This window comes from Chiloscyllium plagiosum, chromosome 12 (genome assembly GCF_004010195.1).
Source record: "Chiloscyllium plagiosum isolate BGI_BamShark_2017 chromosome 12, ASM401019v2, whole genome shotgun sequence".
Taxonomy (NCBI): Eukaryota; Metazoa; Chordata; class Chondrichthyes; order Orectolobiformes; family Hemiscylliidae; genus Chiloscyllium; species Chiloscyllium plagiosum.
Genome location: NC_057721.1, coordinates 38,236,000 through 38,260,225, shown reverse-complemented (window position 1 = coordinate 38,260,225; position 24,226 = coordinate 38,236,000). Strand labels below are relative to the sequence as shown.

The 24,226-nt window shown below is 39.8% G+C and overlaps 2 protein-coding genes across 4 annotated transcripts in view; both read right to left on the bottom strand.

Moving 5' to 3' along the window:
• si:dkey-100n23.5 (cyclic AMP receptor-like protein A) overlaps positions 1 to 4,028 on the bottom strand; it is a 213,975-nt gene extending 209,947 nt beyond the window's left edge. Inside the window, exons 1-2 of one of the 3 annotated variants that reach the window (XM_043700837.1) lie at positions 3,891 to 3,980; positions 3,628 to 3,775 (exon numbers count right to left, since the gene is read on the bottom strand). In XM_043700837.1, the coding sequence (XP_043556772.1) occupies positions 3,628 to 3,732 (105 nt within the window). In that variant the 5' untranslated portion in view covers positions 3,733 to 3,775; positions 3,891 to 3,980. Of the gene's footprint in view, positions 1 to 1,900; positions 2,049 to 3,627; positions 3,776 to 3,890 lie in introns of those variants that run through there. The other 2 variants (XM_043700838.1, XM_043700836.1) reach the window with 2 other exon arrangements.
• Positions 4,029 to 22,756: 18,728 nt separating this feature from the next.
• On the bottom strand, positions 22,757 to 24,143 carry LOC122555128 (mid1-interacting protein 1-B-like). Its single transcript, XM_043700835.1, has one exon. The coding sequence runs from the start codon at positions 23,815 to 23,817 to the stop codon at positions 23,353 to 23,355; it is 465 nt and encodes a 154-aa protein (XP_043556770.1). The 5' UTR covers positions 23,818 to 24,143; the 3' UTR covers positions 22,757 to 23,352.
• Between the last annotated feature and the right edge of the window lie 83 nt (positions 24,144 to 24,226).

The window sequence follows — 24,226 nt, the reverse complement described above, 5'->3', positions numbered from 1 at the left end:
GGAAACAGGCCCTTTTGGCCCAACAAGTCCACACCGACCCTCCAAACAGCAACCCACCCAGAACATTCCCCTACATTTACCCCTGACTAATGCATCTAACACTACAGGCAATTTAGCATGGCCAATTCACCTGACCTGCACATCTTTGGATAGTGGGAGGAAACTGGAGCACCCGGAGGAAACCCACGCAGACACGGGGAGAATGTGCAAACTCCACACAGACAGATGCCCGAGGTGGGAATTGAACTTGGGTCCCTGGTGCTGTGAGGCACCAGTGCTAACCACTGAGCCACCGTGCCACCCATTTTTAACTTTGCAAATTAATCACATCTAAACCAACACCATTTTATTTCCTTGAGCCTTTTAATACTTTATGGTAAAGCTATGCCTGGAACTGCTTGCTACTTTCATTTGTCCCAGGCAGTGCTGCTCGGCTGTACTGAAGCCAACTCTCGAAGGGTAACCTCACTTAAAGCAAATAAAATTCTCACCATGGGGATTTCATTAGGCTTGTGCGAAGATTTAATCAAAATCAACAGTGAGTGCTGACACTGTAACACCAATTGCAAAATCCAAGGACTCTCTTCCAAACGTTTAACTGAAGGCAAGAGCAGCAGAAAGCCATGCAGTCTGACAACAAAGGCAGTGGAAAGGTCAAGGGAGGTAGTGGCAAGATAGAATGGAGTGCTGTCAGTGCATATCTGCATGTTAATCCCAAAACTTGAATGATGTCACCCCAGAATAGAACGTATATATGGACAGAAAACAACAAATGCTGGAGAGATATCACAGTGGGTCAGGCAGCATCCATGGAGGGAGCGAGTTTCAAGTCTCGATGACTCCTCATCAGAGCTGCAGTGAAGTGTGGAAGGGCAGCATTTATGCTATGATTTTGGGGCAGGGGTTGAGAGAACAGGAGATGGTGGAAGGGCAGGAAAGATCCATAAAGGCAGGGATTCCAGAGGTAAGAGAAGCCATTGCTGGTCAATACTACAACCATGATTAGAATCCCATTTACCTTGGCAATGGAAGGGAGTCATTCAAGAACAATGGTGTGACCAACTGTGTCAGAGGATCAGATCAAATGAGACATGATAGTTGGTCACAAAATCATTATTTGTGACTTTGATCAATGTTATTTCAGGGTTAAAATTCTGACTGGAGTGTTTCAAATAAAGTGTTACAGAGAGCTATTGATTTAATATCGGTGAGCAGATTGTATGGGAGAGGAGCTAACAAAACAAACAAAAGTTTAGAACACATTGGGAAGCTGCAAACTGCCAACTTCTAGATCATTACAGGGGGTAGGAGAGAGGCAGATAGCATTTTAAATATGTTAATGAGGCTAGAGGCTTCAGATGTAACCTGCTTTGCAGGTTTAATAGTTGCTGGCCCAGTTTCCCAAGCTTTGGGGAATCCATTGTCTGCAGTGAAGGGGGACACAGCCTCAAATGGTTTGAGTGTGGGCCAGAAAGAGTAAAAATAGTTCAGAGAATCAGAATCCATCCAGTGTGGAAACAGGCCATTCAGCCCAACAAATCCACACCAACTCTCCAAACAACATCTGACCCAGCATCACACCCCTACTCTATCTCTGTAACCCTGCATTTCCTATGACAAATACACCTAACCTGCACATCCCTGGACACTATGGGACAATTTAGCTTGGCCGATCCACCTAATCTGCACATTTTTGGATTCTGGAAGGAAACTGTAGAACCCAGAAGAACCCACACAGACATGAGCAGAATGTGCAAACTCCACACAGACAATCACCTGAGGCTGTGAGTCTGCAATGCTAAACACTGAGCCACCGTTTCCACCATGAAACCTTGCTCCCCCACCCCCACCCCCCTTCTACTCAACCCTCCTTAGCTCCACATTACAGCCTCTCACCCACCTTGGGGTTAGGGATCAGAGCCTATTTCTGGGAAGGATATTCCCACATTTCCATGGGGTTAGTGATCAGACCAACATGTGGCTTTCAGAGTGCCTCCTGATGACTGGAAATGCAGCCCAATAATCAAGCTGAGTTCCAGGCAGAAAACCTGTCAGGACCAAAAGTTATACATTGTCAAGTTAAAAACTAAACAGCATATAAATTTATTTAAATTCTGGAATTTCCTAGTACAACCCCCAAAAACATCTGTCCTCAATTTTTCCAGCATACTGGTCAGTAAAACTTCCCAACATTTTCAGAGATTGGCAGGAAAACTGTTGGAGAAGTTGCATGTTGGACTTGAGCACTGAGTGACAACGGTGGTTTTGAAAGGGAGGCTGACCGTGCTTGAGGCAAAGAATCCATTTATAGTGTTCACTAGCACAGAGACCAGAATCTGCACTGTTTGGTCAAGATTGTGTCAAGGTGCAACAAAATCCCTTAAGCAAGGTGAGTTTACAGGGAAAAAATAGAGCTTACAAGAGGGCTTGAAAGTTGAGCAATTTGAAATTATACTGGGGTAGTTCATTTATTTGTATAGTTATTTAACTTTTCCAATGTTTTACTTATAGTTTTGAAAGTGTATGTTTCTTTACATTGCATGAATTAACCATTGCCTTTCCCCACCAGTTACAAGTGATCATTTATGGCAGTGTATACACACATATTTTAAATTACCTTGTTGGGAATCTGAATTCCAATGCAAAATATTAAATGTCTGCATTATTCCATCAGCCTGCCACATAATTCTGAGTTGTTTGTTTCAGTAAAAGGATCTTCAATTAATTGACAATAATATCACTTTAAGATGTGGTGTTACTGTCATTAAGTTTCGTTTCTTGAAGGTGGACTGCGATATCAGCTAACATTGTTCGAGATTTTGATTGAACCAAGTTAAATATCACACAACACCAGGTTTAATTGGAAACACTAGCTTTAGGAGCGCTGCGCCTTCATCAAGTGGTTGTGGAGTACACAACTGTGTCTTACAATTGTGCACTCCGTAACCACCTGATGGAAGGAGCAACGCTCCGAAAGCTAGTGCTTCCAAATAAACCTGTTGGACCATAACCTGGTGTTGTGTGATTTTTAACTTTGTACACCCCAGTCAACACAGTCATGTCCAAATCTTGATTGAACCAAGATATCAAAACAGCAACAGGAAGTACAGGCACTTCTCAATTATTCTAAATCAGGCTCCTCCTCACAAAAATATCACCACATCTGGGATTAGATTATTCTTCTAATAAATCATGTTACAAAAAGGGGCATAACTTGAACCTTTAAGACATAAAAAAATACACCGAATCACTAACAAAATGGTACAGTGTACCTTTCCCGGCCTTGTTAATGCTGAATTATGCATTTTGCCAACCAAGAAACAATATTCAAGGCCACAATTCTACATGTGGGGCACCAACATTAACATTTTAACCCAGGCATAAAGCTAGTGGTGTTTTGTTTGATGTAGACGTATTACGGAAAGAAAACCATTACTTAACATTGTACAATTAAGTAATATTTGCACGAGAGCCAAAATGAAACTTAAACAAAATAAAACACAGTAAAGCAATATCTAAAGCGACGTATGCATTTATTCAATCCATTTTAATGTTGAGGGTGGCTGACCATGCAGGCCTCGCTTGCAGACTCTGGTGTTTGTGTCTGATCAGCATTACTGTACTCACACATTTATAATCCTCCGAATCGGAACTGAACAGAGTGCAGCGGGAATTCAGCACTCCAGTGATGTTGGCGGCTGGACTGGTAATCTGCAAAGGCCCATTGCCCATGGTAACCAAGCATATGAAAGCTGCTTTTACCGCCGCTCCCTTACTGTGGAAAGGGAGAAGGGGATCAGCACCGGAACACAACACAGGCGGCCTCCCACTGCAGGAGCAGGAGGCATTCAGTATAAACAAGCAGCACTCTCTCTCTCTCTCTCTCTCACCTTCCCTATAAACTCAAGACTGCAACAATCGCGCCCATCTTTAAAACAAATCCTAAACGTTGTCAATGAAGTAAAGAACCGAAGACGCTGGAGATACGCTGGAGATATAAGCATTGCCAATAACCCTTTACATACCATGTTGTGTAACACTTTAATTTGGGGAAATATTACTCTGAATCTTCACACATGGGCAATGTATTCTGTTGTTCTGAATCAAAAACAAGTCAAAACATCAGAAATAAAATAAAAATCAATGGCGATTATTTGAAATTTACAACAAAGTGATTCAATTACAACACTCAATTGTTTATTGAAAGAAATGTATGTTGTTTTCATTGCTTTATGATCTTTTTCTTGTAAAAAAAATATATAAGGTGTCAGTTGAATTAAAATGTATCAACTTATTCAGTTACTCCTTGAAATTCCTTGCTTCTCAGAGCCATTAAGCAAGGAGAAATTCCAGAGGCCAGGAATCGTCGCCAGAGGCTGGGAGGCAAAAAGAGAAAAAAGAAAAACCACTGGGAAGAAGAAAAAGAGAAAAAGGATAAACCGTGTTGCATCCTAATAGATAAATACCACAGGCCTATTGCAAAACAGTTGGATAAAGCAATTAGTATTTGAAAGGTTAACTGAGGTTACAACATATGCCCCATCCATCAGAGATATCAAGAAATATTCCTGTGAGGAACTCATCAGAATTGTCCAGGGCTTTTGTGGTGCAGGTGTAATGTCCCTTCCTCTGAGGCAGGTGATCCAGGATCAGGTTCCACCTGTAATAACATTTCTGAGCTGGTCAATTTGAAAATAATAACCAGAGTTGTGTGATTACTTTGAGATTTCTCCCTCAACTTCAGTCAAAGTTGTAACTGAAGTTTGAAATGTCGACCCTGCTGCTCCTCGGATGCCGCCTGACTGGCTGTGCTTTTCCAGCATCACACTTTTTGACAGCTTTCTAAAGTTGTTGAACTCAATGTTGAAACCAAAAGTTGAGCACCTTATCAGAAGCTAATAGGCTGTTCCTTGAATGTGTGTTGAGGTTCAGTGGAACACTATAGCAGGTCATAGACAGAAAGATAACAGTGGGAGCAAGGCGGAGCATTAATAAACAAATTAAAATGTGGTGGACTCATGGACAATGGGTCTCATCCACTCATTAATGAGCCGGAATAACATCCACCTCCAGGATTGTATGATAGATCCTCACCACTTTCACCTTGTTGAAAAATACATCAAGTAGCTTTGTTGCTTTCATTCTTCTTCGGTTGGGATCTAAATAGTCTGACTGGTCTTGCAGATAATTTTAAATCAATTTGTTCAGAGATATTATTACAAACCTCTGGAGCAAATGGGACTTGGATCCGCCTCTTAGTCCAGAGGTAGGTACATTACCACTGTAGTACAAGATGTTGAGCAATACCACTTGCTAGTCTAACAAGAAGAGGCTCTTATCTTAAATAGAATGTAGTTTATTGCATGGTAGCAATTAGTTGCAAGTTACTTGGTATGACAGACAGTGTGAAGAAGATCTTGATGGGAGGGCTACCTCCTCTGAGATCCAGCGCTGTTCTACCTTCCAAATCTCTATTACATCATCACATTGGATATTGCTTAATGTAATCTAAAGCTTCAATGGAATGCAGGTAGAAACATGGTAAGCAGTCTTGGTTGTTGGCCTAATGCATCTGCCAGAACCCATTGTTAGCATGGAGTTCAATGAAAATTCTACTTGTAGGCAATTTGGCTAAATTCTTGGTCAATTATAACATCATCAGCTACAGTCTGAATGAATGCAAACATGTATTTACTTGTTCAGCTCTTGATTTAGTATTTAATTTGGAAGGAGCTCTGTATTTTAAGAGCTGTTCATTTCAAGATATCTGACTATGTATTCTATTTTGTCCATCGTTGAAATTAAATCTTCCTGGCAATACTGCTTCTGCTTTCATGTCTTTTTAATGTGACTATATATTCTCTTTGCTTTAAAGGACTTCAGTCCTGCATTATAACAATACTGCTTTATTCTCATATTTCAAAAAGATCTTGGAGTATTTTCTTTCATTTAGATTAGATTCCCTACAGTTTGGAAACAGGTCCTTTAGCCAAACAAGTCCACACCAACCCTTCAAAGAGTAACCCACCCAGACACATTCCCCTACCTTGTATTTACCCCAACCAACACTATGGGCAATTTAACATTGTCCAATTCACCTGACCTGCCTATCTTTGGATTGTGCAAGGAAACCCACACAGACAGAGGGAGAATATCCAAACTTCACAAGGTGGGAATTGAACCCAGGTCCCTGGCAGTATGAGGCAGCATTGTTAACCGCTGAGCCACTGTGCTGACCAGATACATGCAGTCAATACAGTAAGTTCTGCCTTCTGCGAATAAAGTTAATGATTCCTGCTCATTTATGGGCACAATGAATAATTCTGCCTTTTCATGGCCTAATAAATAATTTCCACTCTCTTTAATAGCTTTACTGAATGAATGCAGTTCTTCGCAGTTCTGTAAGGTGAATCCTGTTCTCTTTAATGGATTTTCTTGGACAATTCCTGCTGTCTACAGTGCTACAAATAATCACCATTGTCTAAATGAATCCTGCTGTCTGATATTGAATAAATGCCTCCTGTTTTTATCATGGTTTAAATGTTAGCTCTCCAGTGTTTCTCAGAGCCTTAACAGTCTACCAAATTTCTTCTTACCATTAGAATCCATTCACTTAGGCTTCAAATTCACCCCTTTTGTCATTTTAATTTTGGCCTTGTGTTATTCTTGGGTCTGCAACATCATCTTCATTTGCTTCTGTGGATCTTGATTTACCTCATAATAACTACGCTTCACGGTACTCAGCATGTAATTATGCCATTGTGAAAAACACTTCCCTTGCCTAATAGGAAGTACAACATTTCCCCATGGAGCCTCCGACGTCCATTCACTCATCAACTAAACCTCAACTTGGAATCATTCCTTAAGATTATCGACATTTAATGCAATCTATAAGTGGCAAGTGCAACCAGTGTTTCAGTTCCAGAAGTAAGTGTAAGCCTTGAGCTTACACTTACTTCTGCGTGTCTCGGATCTGAAATGTTTTTCCCATCAGTTGCAGATTCTGTCTCATTGAATCTTGCCATGAATTGCTCTTCTACAGGTTCTTTAAATGGTCAACCTTCCCAAATGTTTACTGACTACACGAGTAAAACTCTATCTGAAAGTTCCTTCAAAGCTCATTGGCATCTGAACTTCTGCTCCGCATGTTGTATCATGGATCTTCACCACTGTCACCCTTGGTGAAAGCTGTAACAGGGGTAGATTCGCTGCTGCCACCCACCTCCTTTTAGATTGGGATCTAAAGGGCCTGACAGGTCTAATGTGGTCAAGGAAAAACACTTGGTAGTATAACAAGAAGATGGTATTTCCCTAAACAACATGTAGTTTATTGCATGGGGATATAAGTTATATTAATACGTTAGACATTATTACTAAGACTATGAGAGAAAAATGGATAAGTAGGTCTGTCTTCTTTGAGATCCAGACCCACCCAAGTCTCAAAGACATCATCATTGGGCAGTGTCAGAGCTTAATATTTTATGCAACACCCAGCAGCTAGGAACCTTCTGTAATTAGAGGAGGATTTGCTAGCATTGGAAGATTGTTATGGAGCATCTCCCATGATTAAATAGGCCCAGTCACCATGTTGATATCCAGCCTTAATTGTATGCTAGTTGATAAACTACTTAGCTTTTTATGATTTCTGCCTCCGTTAGGAACTATCTGATACCTTTTTGAAGGCATAACAAGATCCACTTCAAACTGCAGAGGCAGGTAATGCATTCTGTAAGCTCTCTGATAAAATAAGAACTGCCTAAATGTTCATTTGAAAGCACAAAGTAATTTAAGGATGTAATAGTGGGTTGATCAGAAAAGTACTCTGTGATCTGCATAGTTGTCCACCACATCCTGCTACCACCATTATATTGTGTTAATATGAACTGATAGTGTTTAACGCACAGAAGTAACCACATTTACAGGTATTGTCATAATAACCACAGCACGGTGCAGTAATAAACACTGCGTAGAGCAAATTCACCAGTAGTCAGTTGAATACTTCATTTCCACTGACTTCAATCTGACTAGTAGTTGAGTAAACCTCCAGCATTCTTTTATGCATTTCGTATGAGAGATGCCTTCTCGAAATGTTATTAGAAAGTTAGTGGAACTAGAACCGCAACTCATTAAATTTGTAATTCTTTCAAGTAATTTGTTTAAAGTCATCAATTCAATTGAACAGATTCTGCATTAACAAAATAAAACATTGGAGATCCTTTTGGGTTAATGAATGAACAAAAAGGCTCTCCAGATTTCACACAAACATGTTTTTTGTAAGCTCCTAGATTTGCTGCACAGCTATCACGGCTGAGCCAAGATGCTTCTAGAAATTGTGGGAGTTGTGAAAGCAATGCATTTTTGCCTAAGAATAAAATAATCTGCTGAGTTAAACAGAAATGCCATATTGTTTGCATGGCAAATGTAATGAGTAGTGCATTGTAGGCTTACGTCATTAAACAGTGGAACATTTTAAGATCATGTTTTGAATTACTTTCTTTAATTGATTGTTGTCAGTAATTAAATGAGTTCTAAAGCATAATGAAATCTAAACCATGCTACAATAGTTTACTAAAAGCATGAAGTGGCAAATAAACTTGTTTGATGACTATTTGCAACAGCCACTGTTCAAATTTCATATCTTTTGTTTTACATTAATAACAGATTTCTGAGTTCTTTTTAATTGTTGTTAGGTTCCATGACTGGCATGAATTTATTGGTTTTCATGGTGCAGATTACAATCAGTTACTTGTTTGCGTATTTCAGTTTATGTTCTACACTCTATAGCAACTATCATATTCACAGCTTCACTAACTTACACAGCTTCAGTACACACTTAGTGCAAAGAGACAAAATTCATATGTATAAATATCATGCCTTAAAACTGCATCAAAAGTCAAACATTTTCCAAAATATTTATATTGTAATCAATGTTGCTATTTATTTCCTTCTATATTAATTTCATTATTCAAGAGAGTGAGGCAGTCTAGCTCTATGTGGATTAGTTGTGAATGTACCGTCGTCTTTGATCCTTTCAGTTCAACAACTGTCCATAGACTCGGTCATGCCTTTTTCAGTGACGATGAACACTTCTTTCCAGCACGTGACATGCTGCAGGTGCCTGTCTCCTCCAGTTAGATTCTGCTGCCTGGAATTTTGTATTACCTAATCATAGAGTCATAGCGATGTACAGCATGGAAACAGACCCTTCAGTCCAACTCATCCATGCTGACCAGATATCCAAAATAAATCCCATTTGCCAGCATTTGGCCCATATCCTTCTAAACCCTTCCTATTCATACACCCATCTAAATGCCTTTTAAATGTTGTAATTGTACCAGCCTCCTCCACTTCCTCTGGCAGCTCATTTCATACACACACCACTGTCTACATGAAAAGGTTGCCCCTTAGGTCCCTTTTAAATTTTTCTCCTCGCACCAAAAACACATACCTTCCAGTTTTAGATTCCCTCATTCAGGGGAAAAGACCTTGTCTATTTACCCTATCCATGCCCCTCATGATTTTAGAAATCTTTATAAGGTTCTGACACACCAGGGAAAACAGCCCCAGTCTATTCAGCCTCTCCGTATAGCTCAAGTCCTCCAACCCTGGCAACATCTTGTAAATCTTTTCTGAACCCTTTCAAATTTCACAACATCCTCCCATAGTTGGGAGACCAGAGTTGCATGCAGTATTCCAAACGTGGCCTAACCAATGTCTTGTACAGCTGCAACAAGACTTTCCAACTCCAATCCTGCGGGAAACAGAGCGAGAGAGAGAGAGAAAACCATGTCAGTGAGTGTGGTGCAATATGCCAAATTATATGGCTGTCATGGTCAAATAGCTGGCAACTTGTGCAAACTGACAAATTTGCACGAGGTTTACAACAGTGCTAAATGTGTGAGTAAGCTGAAGCTAGGAGATTCATGAGATATGTGTTGTGGTTGACAGCAGTTGTTGCTTGGTGAGAGAAGTGCATGGGGAAGTTGAGAATTATGAGGCTAGTAGTTCAGTTGTAAGGAAATGATATTTCAAAATGTGTTCATTTGCCTTGACCACTTGTGTGAGGTTAATGAATGTCTTGCACTGCATCCTGGTTCTCAGAGCTGTATTGCAATTTAGGCTGATACAGTTTAGGCCTATATTCTCTGGAATTCAGAAGAATGAGTGGAGATCAAATTGAGGTATTCAAGATGATAAAAGGTATGGATAAAATTGATGTGGAGTGGATGCATCCTCTTGTGCAGCATTCTAGGACAAGAGGTCATAGTTTTATGATAAGCTGTAGCAAATTTAAAACTGAGTTGAGGAGTAACTATTTCTCCCAAAGGGTTGTGAATCTGTAGAATTCGCTAGCCCAAAGTGCGGTGGATGCTGGGACAGTGAGTAAATTTAAGTGGAGTTAGACAGATTTTTAATTAGTAATGGGTTGAAGGGTTATGGGGAGAATGCAGGAAATTGTGGATGAGGAGCATATCAGTCATGATTGAATAGTGGAACAGACTTGACAGACCGAATGGCCTAATTCTGCTTCTATATGTTATGGACTAGTGCATTAACCTCAAAGTTATCTTGTTCCCTGTCTTTGCAGTGTGTGCCTGCAGGGCATCCTGATACTCGCCAGATCGATCATCCTGTTCATCAAGACTACACCACAGTCTTCAATACTGTGCCAGAAAACCTTGGATAATCTACCATTCCCTGCAGAACCTTCTTTCAGTAGTCTTCCTGGTCGGTGGCTCTTCTCCAACCAACTTCAGCCCATGATCTAGTCAAAATGCATTTCCTATTTCAGAGATGCTGGTTGGCTTTGAAGTGGTGCTAGCTGCTCAGGAATTTTCACTGCATCCAACATGCAGCTACTACAATCACTGTAATGAGTAGACAGCACAAAGTTAGATTGCTGTCTGCAATCAGAAGGGGCAGGCGTTGTTTAATTTTTCGTTGTGATCCGAGCAACCATCTGTGGATTTCAGTAAATTTTGCTGTCTTGATCTCCAACTTGTGCAGTGTCACTTTGTAACAGTGAAGGCCATTCCTTCATTTACTCCCAGCATGGCTGTGAGTCAGGTACAGGAAAGTCAGTCAGATTCCATTCTGGTATGTAAAAGGTAACACTAATAGTACATTTAGGATGTCGAGGACAGAGTGGAGTTCGGCTCTGATCCTCCCTTTCGTTGAAACTCACTGACTATCACTATCAACATTCGCAGGTGGAATCACAGGCCAACGCAGAGTAATGACTGGGAGGTGAAAATCAGTAGAAAGAATTGAGACAAGTGATAAATACTGACAGTAAAACTTAGGTACAATAAATTACTTTTAGACGCAATGGCTGGTCTATAGCCAAAAAGTGAGATTCCATGACTCAGTTTTCAGCCAATGTATCCAAACATCCCCATTATCAACACCAAGAACTCCCCCCATCCCCAACTCAGCATCCCACATTTCCTAAACCCCATCACATAACTGGCACTGTAGGAATTATTTCAATGCTGTGAGGAATTGAATGGATGAGGTGTAGCGAACTACAAATTGGATTTACAGCAACCATTGTGGAAAAATTGATAGTGTGCACCAGCACACTCTTCCTCCTGAGTGGAGTAAGGAAAACTGGAAGACCAACATCTCATCTTCAAACCAGGCACTTTACAACCATCTGAGTTCAGTATAGAGTTCATCAGCTTCAAATTGTGAACCCATTCCTTCCCTTTCTTTTAGGTTTGCTTGCTACATTCTCTGTCACCATGTTCTCTCTGTCCTCCCTGCACCCCAGTGGGACTGTCTGTTCTTTCCAGTTTGTCAGTTAGACACACCATTGTTCTTCCATTCTCACATTCCGATCAATTAATCTGAACTATCAACATCCTTTCTCCTCCAGCACTCTAACCCCTCCACAACAACTATTGCATAAATATTGCCCCATCCACACTTCAGCACTAAAGAAGAATCATCTAGTCTCAAAACATTAGCTTGCTCTTTCTCTCCATGCATGCTGTCTGACCTGCTGTGACCTCCAGTATTTTTTTGTTTTCACTTAAGATTCCAGCACCCGCAGTAATTTGCTCCAGCATAAGGTTTACATGTTTGCTGCACATTGTGCAAGGAAATGACAGCATTTTTTAAAAATGTCAGTTGAAGGGTTGACCACATTTCCTGTGTTTCCTAGCTGATGTGTGCACTAGAAATTCACTGTCTCTACTTCCTGTTTTGCACAATAGCCATTTTAAATAAGAGAATCAAATTGACACAATATCAAATATTAATTAAATAACAGCAAACATGTTTCCGAACTGATTCTGATGAAAAAATAAATTTGCACTTTTCTAGCTATTTTCATCATCTCAAGATGCCACAGAGTGTACAGCCAATTAATTTGTTTAAGCTTATTAAGTGTCTAACTTAGTAGTGAAAGTTTGATTATGCCAACCTGACATTAATGATATTTGAACTCAGCTTATGTCAAGAAAAAAAGTTTGAAAATATGTACAATCAAATAATATTCATGGGATGTACCAGAAAAATCAAATAACTTATTTTGTGAAGCTAGTTAGATGAAGATCTTTAGGTAGTTGACTCAAACAGAATGCATATTTATCATGGTCTCAACACAGAGAGTGAACTTAGAAATCAAAACTAGTTGTTAAAATAAGAGGGAAAATTTTTAATTGTTGCTGGATTCAATGTCTACTAAGGCATTTCTTTTGGTCTATACTTACAGAGCTGTGCAACGATTAAGCAATATTTTTGTCCCTAGGAACATCCTATCCTTTAGATAAATTTAAATTAAGGTCTTGTCTGCCTATTCAGTGGCAATTGAAGATAGAATGTCATGGCAGTTACAGGAAGTACAAGATGTTCTAGCTAACATTCTCAGAACCAATATCACCAAAGACAAAATATATGTTCTTTTGCCTCTTTATTGCTTGGAAATAGTTGTCATATTTGCTGATATAAAATATACAAAATTTCAAAATAATCTATTGTATGTGAAATGTGTGATGTAATTATAAAAGTGCAGTAACTCACAGTACAGAAGCACATAGATTTTAGCTCAGTACTGCCTGTGGTCAATTTAAGCCTCCTCTGAGCACCCATATTGAAAACACATTTTCCTGATATCTCTCCATGTGCTTTAACATTCTTCTTGTTCAGTCGTTATTTAGTGCATATTAAAAGGCTGCAATCAATCTAGTATGCTTCCCACCCATGTAAAACATTTTCCACTCCAATAGAAGTGTGGAGATAATTTTAACTCTTGTTGTAAATAAAACAATTTTAGACTGTCCATTATATGTCTTTCCAGAATGTAGTTTCATTTGAGTAATTATAAAATATAAAACACTAGCTCACAATCAGCTTGCTCATTTATTCTAAAGGTTCACACAATTAATGCATATTCCTAATCATTAGTGTAGTATTTTGAAATATTACACGTCTGATTTCATAATTCACACATTTTGGTGGTATAATCTTTAGTTTTAGGAATATATTTTAGAGTGGAAATTAACATGTCATATATAAGATAAACAGAAAACCTCAGTAAGAGCCTAAAAAGTAACCCCAAATGCAACTTAAACATGTTTGAGTTAATTATTTTTAAAAGGCACCTCATGTTTATCTTAGTAGGTCAGACAGAAGTGTCAAATTTAAAGAACTAATGAACAACATCTTTAGGCTTGTAATGGAGTCAGAATCCTTGTCTCAATGAAAAAAAAAGTAATTTACATTGTTCCAAGACAACAAGGCTAAAAGTTAGCAATTCTGGTTTGAGAGTTGTAAAGCTTCCAATACAGGCATAACTTACACATATGGATCACAGAACCAAAAGGTTTTACTCTGAAGGTAAAAGATAGTTAACTTACATTTCTGATTGGTACATCCCAAGTATACCACATTGTAATGGAGATGGGCCGTAGGAGTTAGAAGATTTTTTTGTTTAATTTATCTGGAACTTTCCTCACAAAAGACAAAGTTTGGTCTTATGTAGGATGCAATTCACTTAACAATTTGTGAGGAAAAAGAAATTGGAAGATTTGCCTAGTTTGAATAACAGGAAGAAATCTGTGGTCCACACAGTAAAAGCAAGCAGTTAGTTTGGACAATTCAGTGAAGGATAAATCTGAGCTGAGTAGTCTACAATTGTGAAATCAACTCGGCGAAAGTGAGGACTGCAGATGTTAGAGATTAGAATCAAGTTTAGAGTGGTGCTGGAAAAGCACAGGAGGTCAGGCAGCATCCGAAGAGCAGGAAAATCGACGTTTCGTGGAATCCTGATGAAGGGCTCCTGCTCGAAACATCGATTTTCTGCTCCTCAGATGCTGCCTAACCTGCTGTGCTTTTCCAGCACCACTCTAATCTTGACTCACAATTGTGAAATATTAGAGAATCACTTAACTAGAAGCTATTGGATGGATTACCTTGAAATCTCCAAGAATACCTGGTACACTGAGGAGAAATGCATGTTAATCGCAGAGGGCTGCAGTATAAATGTAAATTGGTCTGAGGGAAATTACATGAACCTTCAAGTTAAAGATTTACAAAGGGATCTTTATCAAATGGGCCAATGGGCTGTAAAATGGCAGATGGAGTTCAATTTGGATAAATGCTAGGTATTACATTTGGTAATACAAACAATAGCAAGAATTATAGAATTATTGGTAGGGTGTTGGGTAGTAGTGTAGAACAGAGGGACCTGGGGGTTCAGGAGCAGAATTCTTTGAAGGTTGCATCACATATATAGTGTGGTTTAAAAGGCATTAGCACGCTTGCCTTCATTGCTCAGCCCTTTGAGTAGAGGATGTTGGTGATGCCTCTTCTGCAGTAATTGTCCAGTTCTGATTGCCTTGTTATAGGAAGGACGTTAAGCTAGAAATGGTTCAGTTGAGATTTACCAGGATATTGCCACGTATGGAGGTTTGAGTTATAAAGAAAGGCTGGATAGGCTGGAATCTTTTCACTGAAATGTCGAAGGTTGAGAGGCGACCTCAAAGAGGGGCATAGATAGGGTTAATTTTTCTCTAGGATGGAGGACTTCAACAGTAGTGGCATTTTTTAAGGCGAGAAGAAAGAGACTTAAAAAAAGACACAACACATTTTGTATACAGAGGATGGTTTACATGTGGAATGAACTTTGAGAAACTGGGTTGGAGGGTTTGAGCTATAGGGAGAGGCTGAATAGACTGGGGCTGTTTTCCATGGACCTGTCAGAGGCTGAGGGGTGACATTATAGAGGTTTATAAAATCATGAGGGGCATGGATAGGGTAAATATACAAGGTCTTTTTCATATGGTGGAGGAGTCCAGATCTAGAGTGAGGTTTAGAGTGAGAGGGGAAAGATTTAAAAGGGACTTAAGGGCAGCTTTTTCGTGCAGAGTGGTGCATGTATGGAATAAGCTGCCAGAGGAAGTTGTAGACAAGCAGGAAACTGGAAGAACACAGCAAGCCAGGTAGTATTAGGAGGTGTAGAAGTCAACATTTTGGGTGTAACCCTTCTTCAGGACGGTAGGTAGGGTGGGGATGGGGGGAGGCAGGAATAAGGGGATTCAAGCATCAGCAGTTTTTTTAAATCTCTAACCTAGAGGAAGTGGTGGAAGCTGGTACAATTACAACAGGTAAAAGGTATCTAGATGGGTATATGAATAGGAAGGGTTGAGAGGGCTAGGGGCCAACTGCTTACAAATGGGACTAGATGAATTTAGGATATCTGGTCAGCATGGACGAGTTGGACCAAAATGTCTGTTTTTGTGTTGTGCATCTCTACGACTCTATAAGCCACCTTATTCAGAGAAAACAATCTCAATTCCTCCATGGATTTATTGACAATTATTTTATATCTGTATCATCTAAATTCAAGTGGTCATGGCACTGGAAACAATTTCTCCCTATCTATTCTCCTATCACGGGTTTTGATGCCGAACATTTCCACTAAATCTACACTTAAAATTCTTTGCAGAAAAGAAACAGTCCCAGTTTATGTAGTTTCTCTGTACAACTGGAGAACCTCAGCCCTGGTGTAGTTCTGCTAACTCTCTTCTGATTAGATTAGATTAGATTAGATTAGATTTTATTGTTACATGTACCCGAGTACAGGAGTACAGTGAAAAGTGTTAAGAGTCACTACACTCCAGACCCATCCTAGAATACAACAGTTAGGATTAAAAACCAAAGCCGAAATTAAAGAAACAGAAACAAAGGAAAAACAAAATGTCCATCTCCCTCTCACTGCCTCAAGTCCTGTTCCAGACCCAAAGTCGAAGTCTGGTGTCATCCCTTGCTGCAGTGCCCACATTCACTGCCATCACTGATGATGCCAGTACTGCCACAGTCAAGCTCAAAAAGTAAGAGAAAACTGCAGACAAAAAAAAAAGGTAGAAATAAAAAGGAGGGAAAAAGAAGAAATTGACAGAAGAAAGCAGCAGCCAAGCAGGTGCCTGAATGCTGCTACTCTGTCACCATCTACGAATTTTTGGCATTATTCCTAATGTATGGCTCCCAGACAAAATACTTCAGCTGGGTCCAAATCAATGTTTCACAAATGTTTAGAATAACTTCCTTCTTTCTGTATTCTATGCATTTTTAAATTCATTGATTGTAAGTAATGTTTTAAATGCTCAATTTCTCTCGCTACCTGCAAAGATTTGCACCTTCATATCTCTCCAATCCAGTATTCCTCTTAATATACTTTTCAGTACAGTAAAACATCAAGAAAGTTTACAACAGCATAATCAGCCAAATTCTGACACCAAGATGTAGGAAATGTTAAGAGGAGATATTAACAGAAAACCTGGCCAAAGACATAGGTTTAAAAGGTGCATCTTGAAGGAGCAAAAAGGAGAGGCAGCAAGGGTTTGGAAAAGAATTCTGAAGATTAAGGCTGAGACAGCTGAAGTCACATCTTGAATTGGTAACAGATGTCATGGCGACGTGCTATATCAAATATTAACCGGCTTCATACATTAGACATTTTAAAATGAACTGGGGAAAAAAAATGGCAAAACTTTTAAGATGTCCAAAACTCAATTGCATCTGTAAAGCCACATACAATCCAGCAAGACGGAAAGTCCACAGAGAACCCAAAGATAAAATAGCATCCCTGAAGGTGTGAATTACTTCTCTCTCATCAAGGTAGAGGATGGATCATTTGGGTGTTAATTGCAGGGAAATAAAAAATTACCCACTATGCCTACAATGACCAAATCCCAGAGAAAGATTTCAACAAAGTTCCCCTTGGGAGACTGATTAGCAAGGTTAGATCTCATGGATTACAGGGAGAACTAGCCATTTGGATACAGAACTGGCTCAAAAGGTAGAAGACAGAGGGTGGTGGTGGATAGTTGTTTTTCAGACCAGAGGCCTGTTACCAGTGGAGTGCCACAAGGATCAGTGCTGGTCCCTCTACTTTTTGTCATTTACATAAATGATTTGGATGCGAGCATAAGAGGTACAGTAAGTTTGCAGATGACACCAAAATTGGAGTTGTAGTGGACAGCAAAGAGGGTTACCTCAGATTACAACAGGATCTGGACCAGATGGGCCAAGAAGTGGCAGATGGAGTTTAATTCAGATAAATGCGAGGTGCTGCATTTTGGGAAAGCAAATCTTAGCAGGACTTATACACTTAATGGTAAGGTTCTAGGGAGTGTTACTGAACAAAGAGACCTTGGAGTGCAGGTTCATAGCTCCTTGAAAGTGGAGTCACAAGAAGATAGGATCGTGAAGGCAATGTTTGGTATACTTTCCTTTATTGGTCAGAGTATTGAGTACAGGAGTTGGGGGGTCATGTTGCGGCTGTACAGGACATTGGTTAGGCCACTGTTGGAATATTGGGTGCAATTCTGGTCTCCTTCCAATCGGAAAGATGTTGTGAAACTTGAAAAGACTTACAGGGATGTTGCCAGGGTTGGAGGATTTGAGCTATAGGGAGAGGCTGAACAGGCTGGGGCTGTTTTCCCTGGAGCGTCGGAGGCTGAGGGGTGACCTAAAAAAAGGTTTACAAAATTATGAGGGGCATGGATAGGGTAAATAGTCAAAGTCTTTTCCCTGGGGGTCAGGGAGATCAGAACTAGAGGGCATAGGTTTAGGGTGAGAGGGGAAAGATATAAGTGAGACCTACAGGGTAACCTTTTCACACAGAGGGTGGTATGTGTGTGGACTGAGCTGCCAGAGGATGTGGTGGAGGCTGGTACAATTGCAACATTTAAGAGGCATTTGGATGGATATATGAATAGGAAGGGTTTGGAGGGATATGGGGTGGGTACTGGCAGGTGGGACTAGATTGGGTTGGGATATCTAGACTGAAGGGTCTGTTTCCATGCTGCACATCTCTATGACAACCAACTTTGTTCTAGAAATCTTACCTGATTTCTTTGAACTGCTATTGACCAAGCTAGAGTGAGGCTGCATGACCCAGCTCTTTGCTTCGGTCAGCATTGGATTTGAACTTGCAGAGATTAATACTAACTGCACTAGTATGGTCCTCTTGCCCCACAATATTCCTTCCAAGTTCTGAGCCCTATTTCTCTGAGAATGACTGAGTACATCCCAACAGCAGCAAGACTTTCTACTAATTCCTGGTGTTTAACTCGAGAATACCTGTCGATTTTAATTCTTATAAACTGCAAACAGTCAAGTACATACTGAATGATCAAGTCAGGGCTCTTAAAACTCAATACCTGCTGGCAGTCAAACAGAGTGAAAGGAAAAAAAAAACAGTTTACCCCCTCCATGGTAGTAATCTTCCAAGAATCTTTTCCAAAAACTAAAGTCCCAGAGGATTGGAAAATTGTGAAGTTAAAAGGGAAGGAGACAAACAAAAAAATACAACGATGGGCCTGTTAGCTTAACATCTGCTATTGGGAAAATGTCTATTATAAAAGGATGAAATTGCAGAGCATTTAGAAATGCATAATAGGACTAAGCATGGATTTGTGAAATGGAAATCTTGCTTAAAAAATGTGCTTGATTCTTTGAGGAGATACAAGCAGGCAACTTAAAGGTAAGCAGTGGATTTGTTTGGATTTTCAGAAGGCATTTGATAAGGTACAACACATTAGGCAAATGAAAGCCCATGGTGTTGGAGGTAGCATATTATCAGCTACCTAATAGAAGACAGAGTTAGGGGATGAGGGAGACATTTTCAGGAAAGCAACATGTAACTGGTGGAGAGCCACAGAGATCAATGCTGGGGCTGCAATTATTGACAATATATATTAATGACCATAAGCAAATGGACTACAGCCATGCTTGTCGATGAAACAAAAATAGATGGGAAGGCAAATACTAAGGATGGTAGTCTGCAAAGGGATATAGACCAGGTTAAGCAAGTGAACAAAAACTTGACAGATGGAATATAATGTGGAAAAATGGCAGATTATGCAAGGAGGTTAGAGGAGCTGAAAATTATTTAATTAGCTTTCTGCAGTTCACTATCAAAGAGAGAGATTTGGAGGTCCTCATGCATGGATCACAGAAAGTTAGCATCCAAGTTCAGGGTAATGGAGTGTTGGCCTTTCTTTCAAAAAGAGTAGAATACAAAAGTGGGGAAGTTTTGCTAAAACTAAGGAAGGCAGTTGTTGACTATACTGGATTAATGTGAACAGTTTGTGTCCCTTATCTGAAGGAAAGATATAGAGGTATTGGTGGCAGTTTAGATACTACACTAGGCTGATATCAACTATGAAGGGACTGTCTTATGAGACATTGGGCCTGTACTCATTGGAATATAAAAGAATTGAATAGCAACCTTATTAACAAACAAGAATCTTAGAGGACTTGACACAGTAGGTACAGAAAGATTGTTTCCCATTGTGGGAGACTCTAATACCAGAGGGTATAATCTCAAGAGTTGCACATTTAAGGCATAGATGGAGAAATTTCTTCTGAGGATAGGGAATCTGTGGAATGCTTAACCACAGAGGGCTGGGTCATTAAGTACAGTTAAGGCTGAGAGACACTTTTAACCAGTAAATGAATCAAGAGTTCTGGAGAAGAGACAGAAGAGTGGAGTTTGGGATTATCAGATAAACAATAAATGGTAGAGCAGACTCGAGGGCTGAATGGCCTGTTTCTGCTCCTACGTTTTATGGTCTTAACCATTTAATCTTTTTAGAATAATGTTATGCCATTTCTAATCAGCAGTGGAACAAGCAGATGTTTCCTGAAGAATGAGACTTCTTTGGAGTAATGTAACATTCCCTCAAGTGGATCGTTGGCCTAAATCTGAAGCTTAGATACTCAAGACTTTATGGATTATTTTTGCTGTTCAATATAACATATTGAGCCATTAGCAAAAGTTTTAATCTTTCCATTGTTTATTTAAGAAAAGGAAACTTTAGACAAGCCATGGTAGGGGATATCTCAGAAGAGGTGATGGCAACGATCAGTATAAAGTACAACTTGATACATCTTCAACAGATATAACCGAGGATCTGGACATAGATAAGCAGGGAGTAGAGATTTATGGAAGACTTGAGGTAACTTCATTGGGGTGGGAAATGAAGTCATTGCAAGAAACTCACTACCTAGGACTTAAGTATTTAATAAGAAATGTGAAGTATTCAAAGTATCTATCCTGCAACAAAAAGCCAATCCCCAAAATTTAGCATTTTAACTACATTGTCAACTCAAAAGAAATACTTTCTTTCTTAAAGAAAAGTTGCAAAATGATTAAACTAAAACATTTAGATTGCAACCTTATGTCACAAAATGCTTAACAACACTTTAGTACCATCACTATTATGCAGAGGATGGATCATAGTGTAGTAATTCTGATACTAAATTTGTAATTTGAATAGTTAAGATTCCATCTTACAGCTGTTTTAAAATTCTAAAAAGTAGCATGGCTCACTTACATTGTTGAATGGAGGAAATTTCTCATACTGAGCCAGCCTGCCCACACACCTCAGAGTTCAGTTAAAACAGTCTTTTGCAGGGAAAGCAGTGTTTCAAGGCAGCCCCAACACCACCTTATTGGGACAACTGGGATGGGTCCGAATCCCAACTTTTTCTAGTAATGCCATACAATGATTTAGAATTAATTAGGATCAATTGTGAATGAACTAACAATAATAAAATACTTATTGACCAAATAGGTTAAGAAGAATTGTTGCTTAGGACTCTGGGAGAATGTCTTGCTCTTTAAATTGTGCAATGGGATCTTACTTTTAGGTGGGCAGTCAGAGCATGGTTTAATATCACATCAGATAGGCAAGATCTTTGTTAAAGCAACTAGCATTACATGAAAGTATTAGCCAGTTGCCCTCAAACCTATCTGGACTAAATGTACGATCAACTCAACCAAATGGCACTCATTAAATGTACGACATTACAATTAAATGGAACAGTTTATATAACTTCAATCTTATGCCAAAAATTTCAACACGGAAATTGTTAACCATCTTTTAGCAACTGCCATATTAAACTTTGAAAAATACCGCAGCAATTTAAAAATAATCTGTAAAGCAAACTACTGAAAATGCCACAAATCTGGAAGGACAAACTAGAAACAGAGGGCAGGCAATGGATATCGCAGATCCTACAGTTCGTACATGCCCGTTGCTTAAATTTTACGCAATTGTTTATTCGATGCACGCTTTGTTCATTGCAAATATCCCTTTTGCATGTATTTGAGAAGGCATCTGTGGAAAGCGACAGAGATTAACATCTACTTATCACACACTAAAAATATTCTTTGCTTTCAAAAGAAATCGTTAAAGAGGTGGACTTGAAGGAGAGTAAGAATGAAGAGGGCGGTGGAGAGATTTGACCAAGAATTCTAATCATGGGGGTTGGGTAGTTAAAGATAATCACGTCAGTGCTGGCGAGGAGGAGTTGGGACAGAGAGAAGACATTAGTACTGGCCCGCCATCAGTTAATATAGTAAGACGGCATAATACAATAACGAATGGCAATTATTTTTTATGACTGAATTTTAATCAGAAATTAAAAACTTACCAGTTTTTTTTGCGATTACCGCTGAAAATTGCAGCTCGACTTCAAATCCTTTGTCATACACATTTTAAAGACCATGCGTTTATTACCAAGTTCCTAAATATCGTCCATTTTAAAATTAGTTTTGATATGCACAATGTCTTTTACATATTTATGAAATATTGTAGCCATATTGAATATTACAAGTAGTTGCACTCCGTACAAATCTTTCCTTTTATTTATCTTGCATGTTTTGCTATTGGTAAATTTTCAAAGTGTAGTGTATCTGCTTCACTTTAATTTCTCACACCCTCTTGGCACGTCAGCATTGAATTTCATATCAAACGTGCATCTATAGATTCTAATTTGTAAAAAAAATACAAGTCGTTGACTTGAAACTGGAGATATTAAACTAACGATCAAAACGACACAAAAAAAGCAAGCTTCTACAGCGAAAGGTTAGCAGACTTAGTATAGAAAAGGTGGCCCAGCAAGAATTTATGGTAGTTGCAAAAGGCGGGGGAAAAATGTGGTGGAACCGAAAAATTGCTTCCACACCCTGAAATAATCTACTCAATCCGGCAGTTATCCAGCCAGACTATTGAAGCTTCCGGGGGACTGGACGTGCAATAGTTCTTCTAGAACCCAGTGCTGAGTAAGAGAGAGAAATACTGTACTCTCTCCTTAACCGGATGAATTAAAAGCTTAATACTTGACATGGTACGAAGAGAAAATAGGCGTAACCCTGCCCGTAGAACGATTCATCATCGACTGTCTTTTGTAAATTTCAAATTGATCACAAGTTTGTGAAAAATCTCAGAGTTTCAAATATCTTTACCACATAGGTTTAATATACCAGCCTGTACAAAAGTAGGGCTTAATAAGAAAAATAGATTGACACAGGGAGGAACCTCGTCATTATTCTTCAGCAGAAATTTTCAGATGGTCCCTATACAGTAAGTTGCACACAGAAGGAACTATGCAGCTTTCAGTCATTTCATTGGCCCTTTCGATACCCTCATTTTGTCAGGGATCTCAACCCTATCGAGAGGCGTATTTTACAAACTCTTACACCATGGAGATTGTAAAGAGATACGCGTCTATCTTGTGCGTTTATACAATAAGTAAACGGTATACAGACACGTTACAGTTTTATACATCACACACACAGTACAAAGTAGTGCAAAGTAAAATGATGTAATCCACCGGCACTGCCGCTCACAACCACGCTTCAGTTCCATGAAAGTTTTATTTCTTAAGCACGTCCTACAAAGCCTTCCCTTCTCCCAGCAATAAGACGAAAACACAGAAAAGGGCTTATTAAGTGATCATGTTAAATCCGATTTTGGAGCACAACAGAAAATAACCTGGCAACTTCAGTTAGGCTTGGCTTAACTTCATTAGTCCTGGTAACTCGATCAGAGCTCAATGACCCCAGCTCCCGAAACCGATTTCCTGTTTGTAGCGGTTAGTTAGAGTGTTCGCTTTTCTAGTCAGTTTTGACAGAACGGTGTATAACCCATTGAGATGATAGTGGAATTGCTTCTGCAAGTCTTCCTCTCCTTCCGCCTCGTCCACTCTAATGTCCATGGTGGCGGGTTTATCTTTCTTCCTATCGTCCAGCTGCACCACACCCCACTCTATATCGTTCTTGATGGATTTCAGCAAGACGTAGTAGTTATACATGTCTCGCTTATCCGAGTAGTAGTTAGACGCTCCGGTGCTGGAGACGCCGTTGACTTCGCTCTTGCCTTCATCTTCCAGAGGGACATCCCGCAAGAGACTTGGCACCATGACTGTCTGGTCCATATTATTGACCGCACCGATAAACTTGTTCATGGCATTGAACAGGGAGTGCTTCTGGTTATAAGTATCCATAATTTGCATCATCTTGCTTGACGTTGTGTTTCGCCCTTCCCGGATAGAATCCCTTCAGCTGGAGCTTTGCAGCAACTTTCCTCCTGCAGTGTGGACCTGCACTTCACACTGCAAACCGACTCACTTCCTCAGCGGACTTATAAAGGTGTTGCTTGGCAGCGGGGCTTTTTTTTTACGTTGCAAAGCAAGATGGAAACTGACCGAAATCTAACAAGCACCTCCCTTTCTTGCTTCCGGGTGGTTCCGCTGCTTTCATGCTCCCATTGCCACAAAACGAAGTGAGTGAACGAGGAACTCTAGGCGCAGTGCAAAGCAGACCACGCCGTGCCGCCGTGCGCGCTCTCCGGGACACGCCCTATCACCAGGCAACAAATCAGGGTGCCGCCGGCGTCGTGACGTTGGCACTCACCCTCTCCGTATG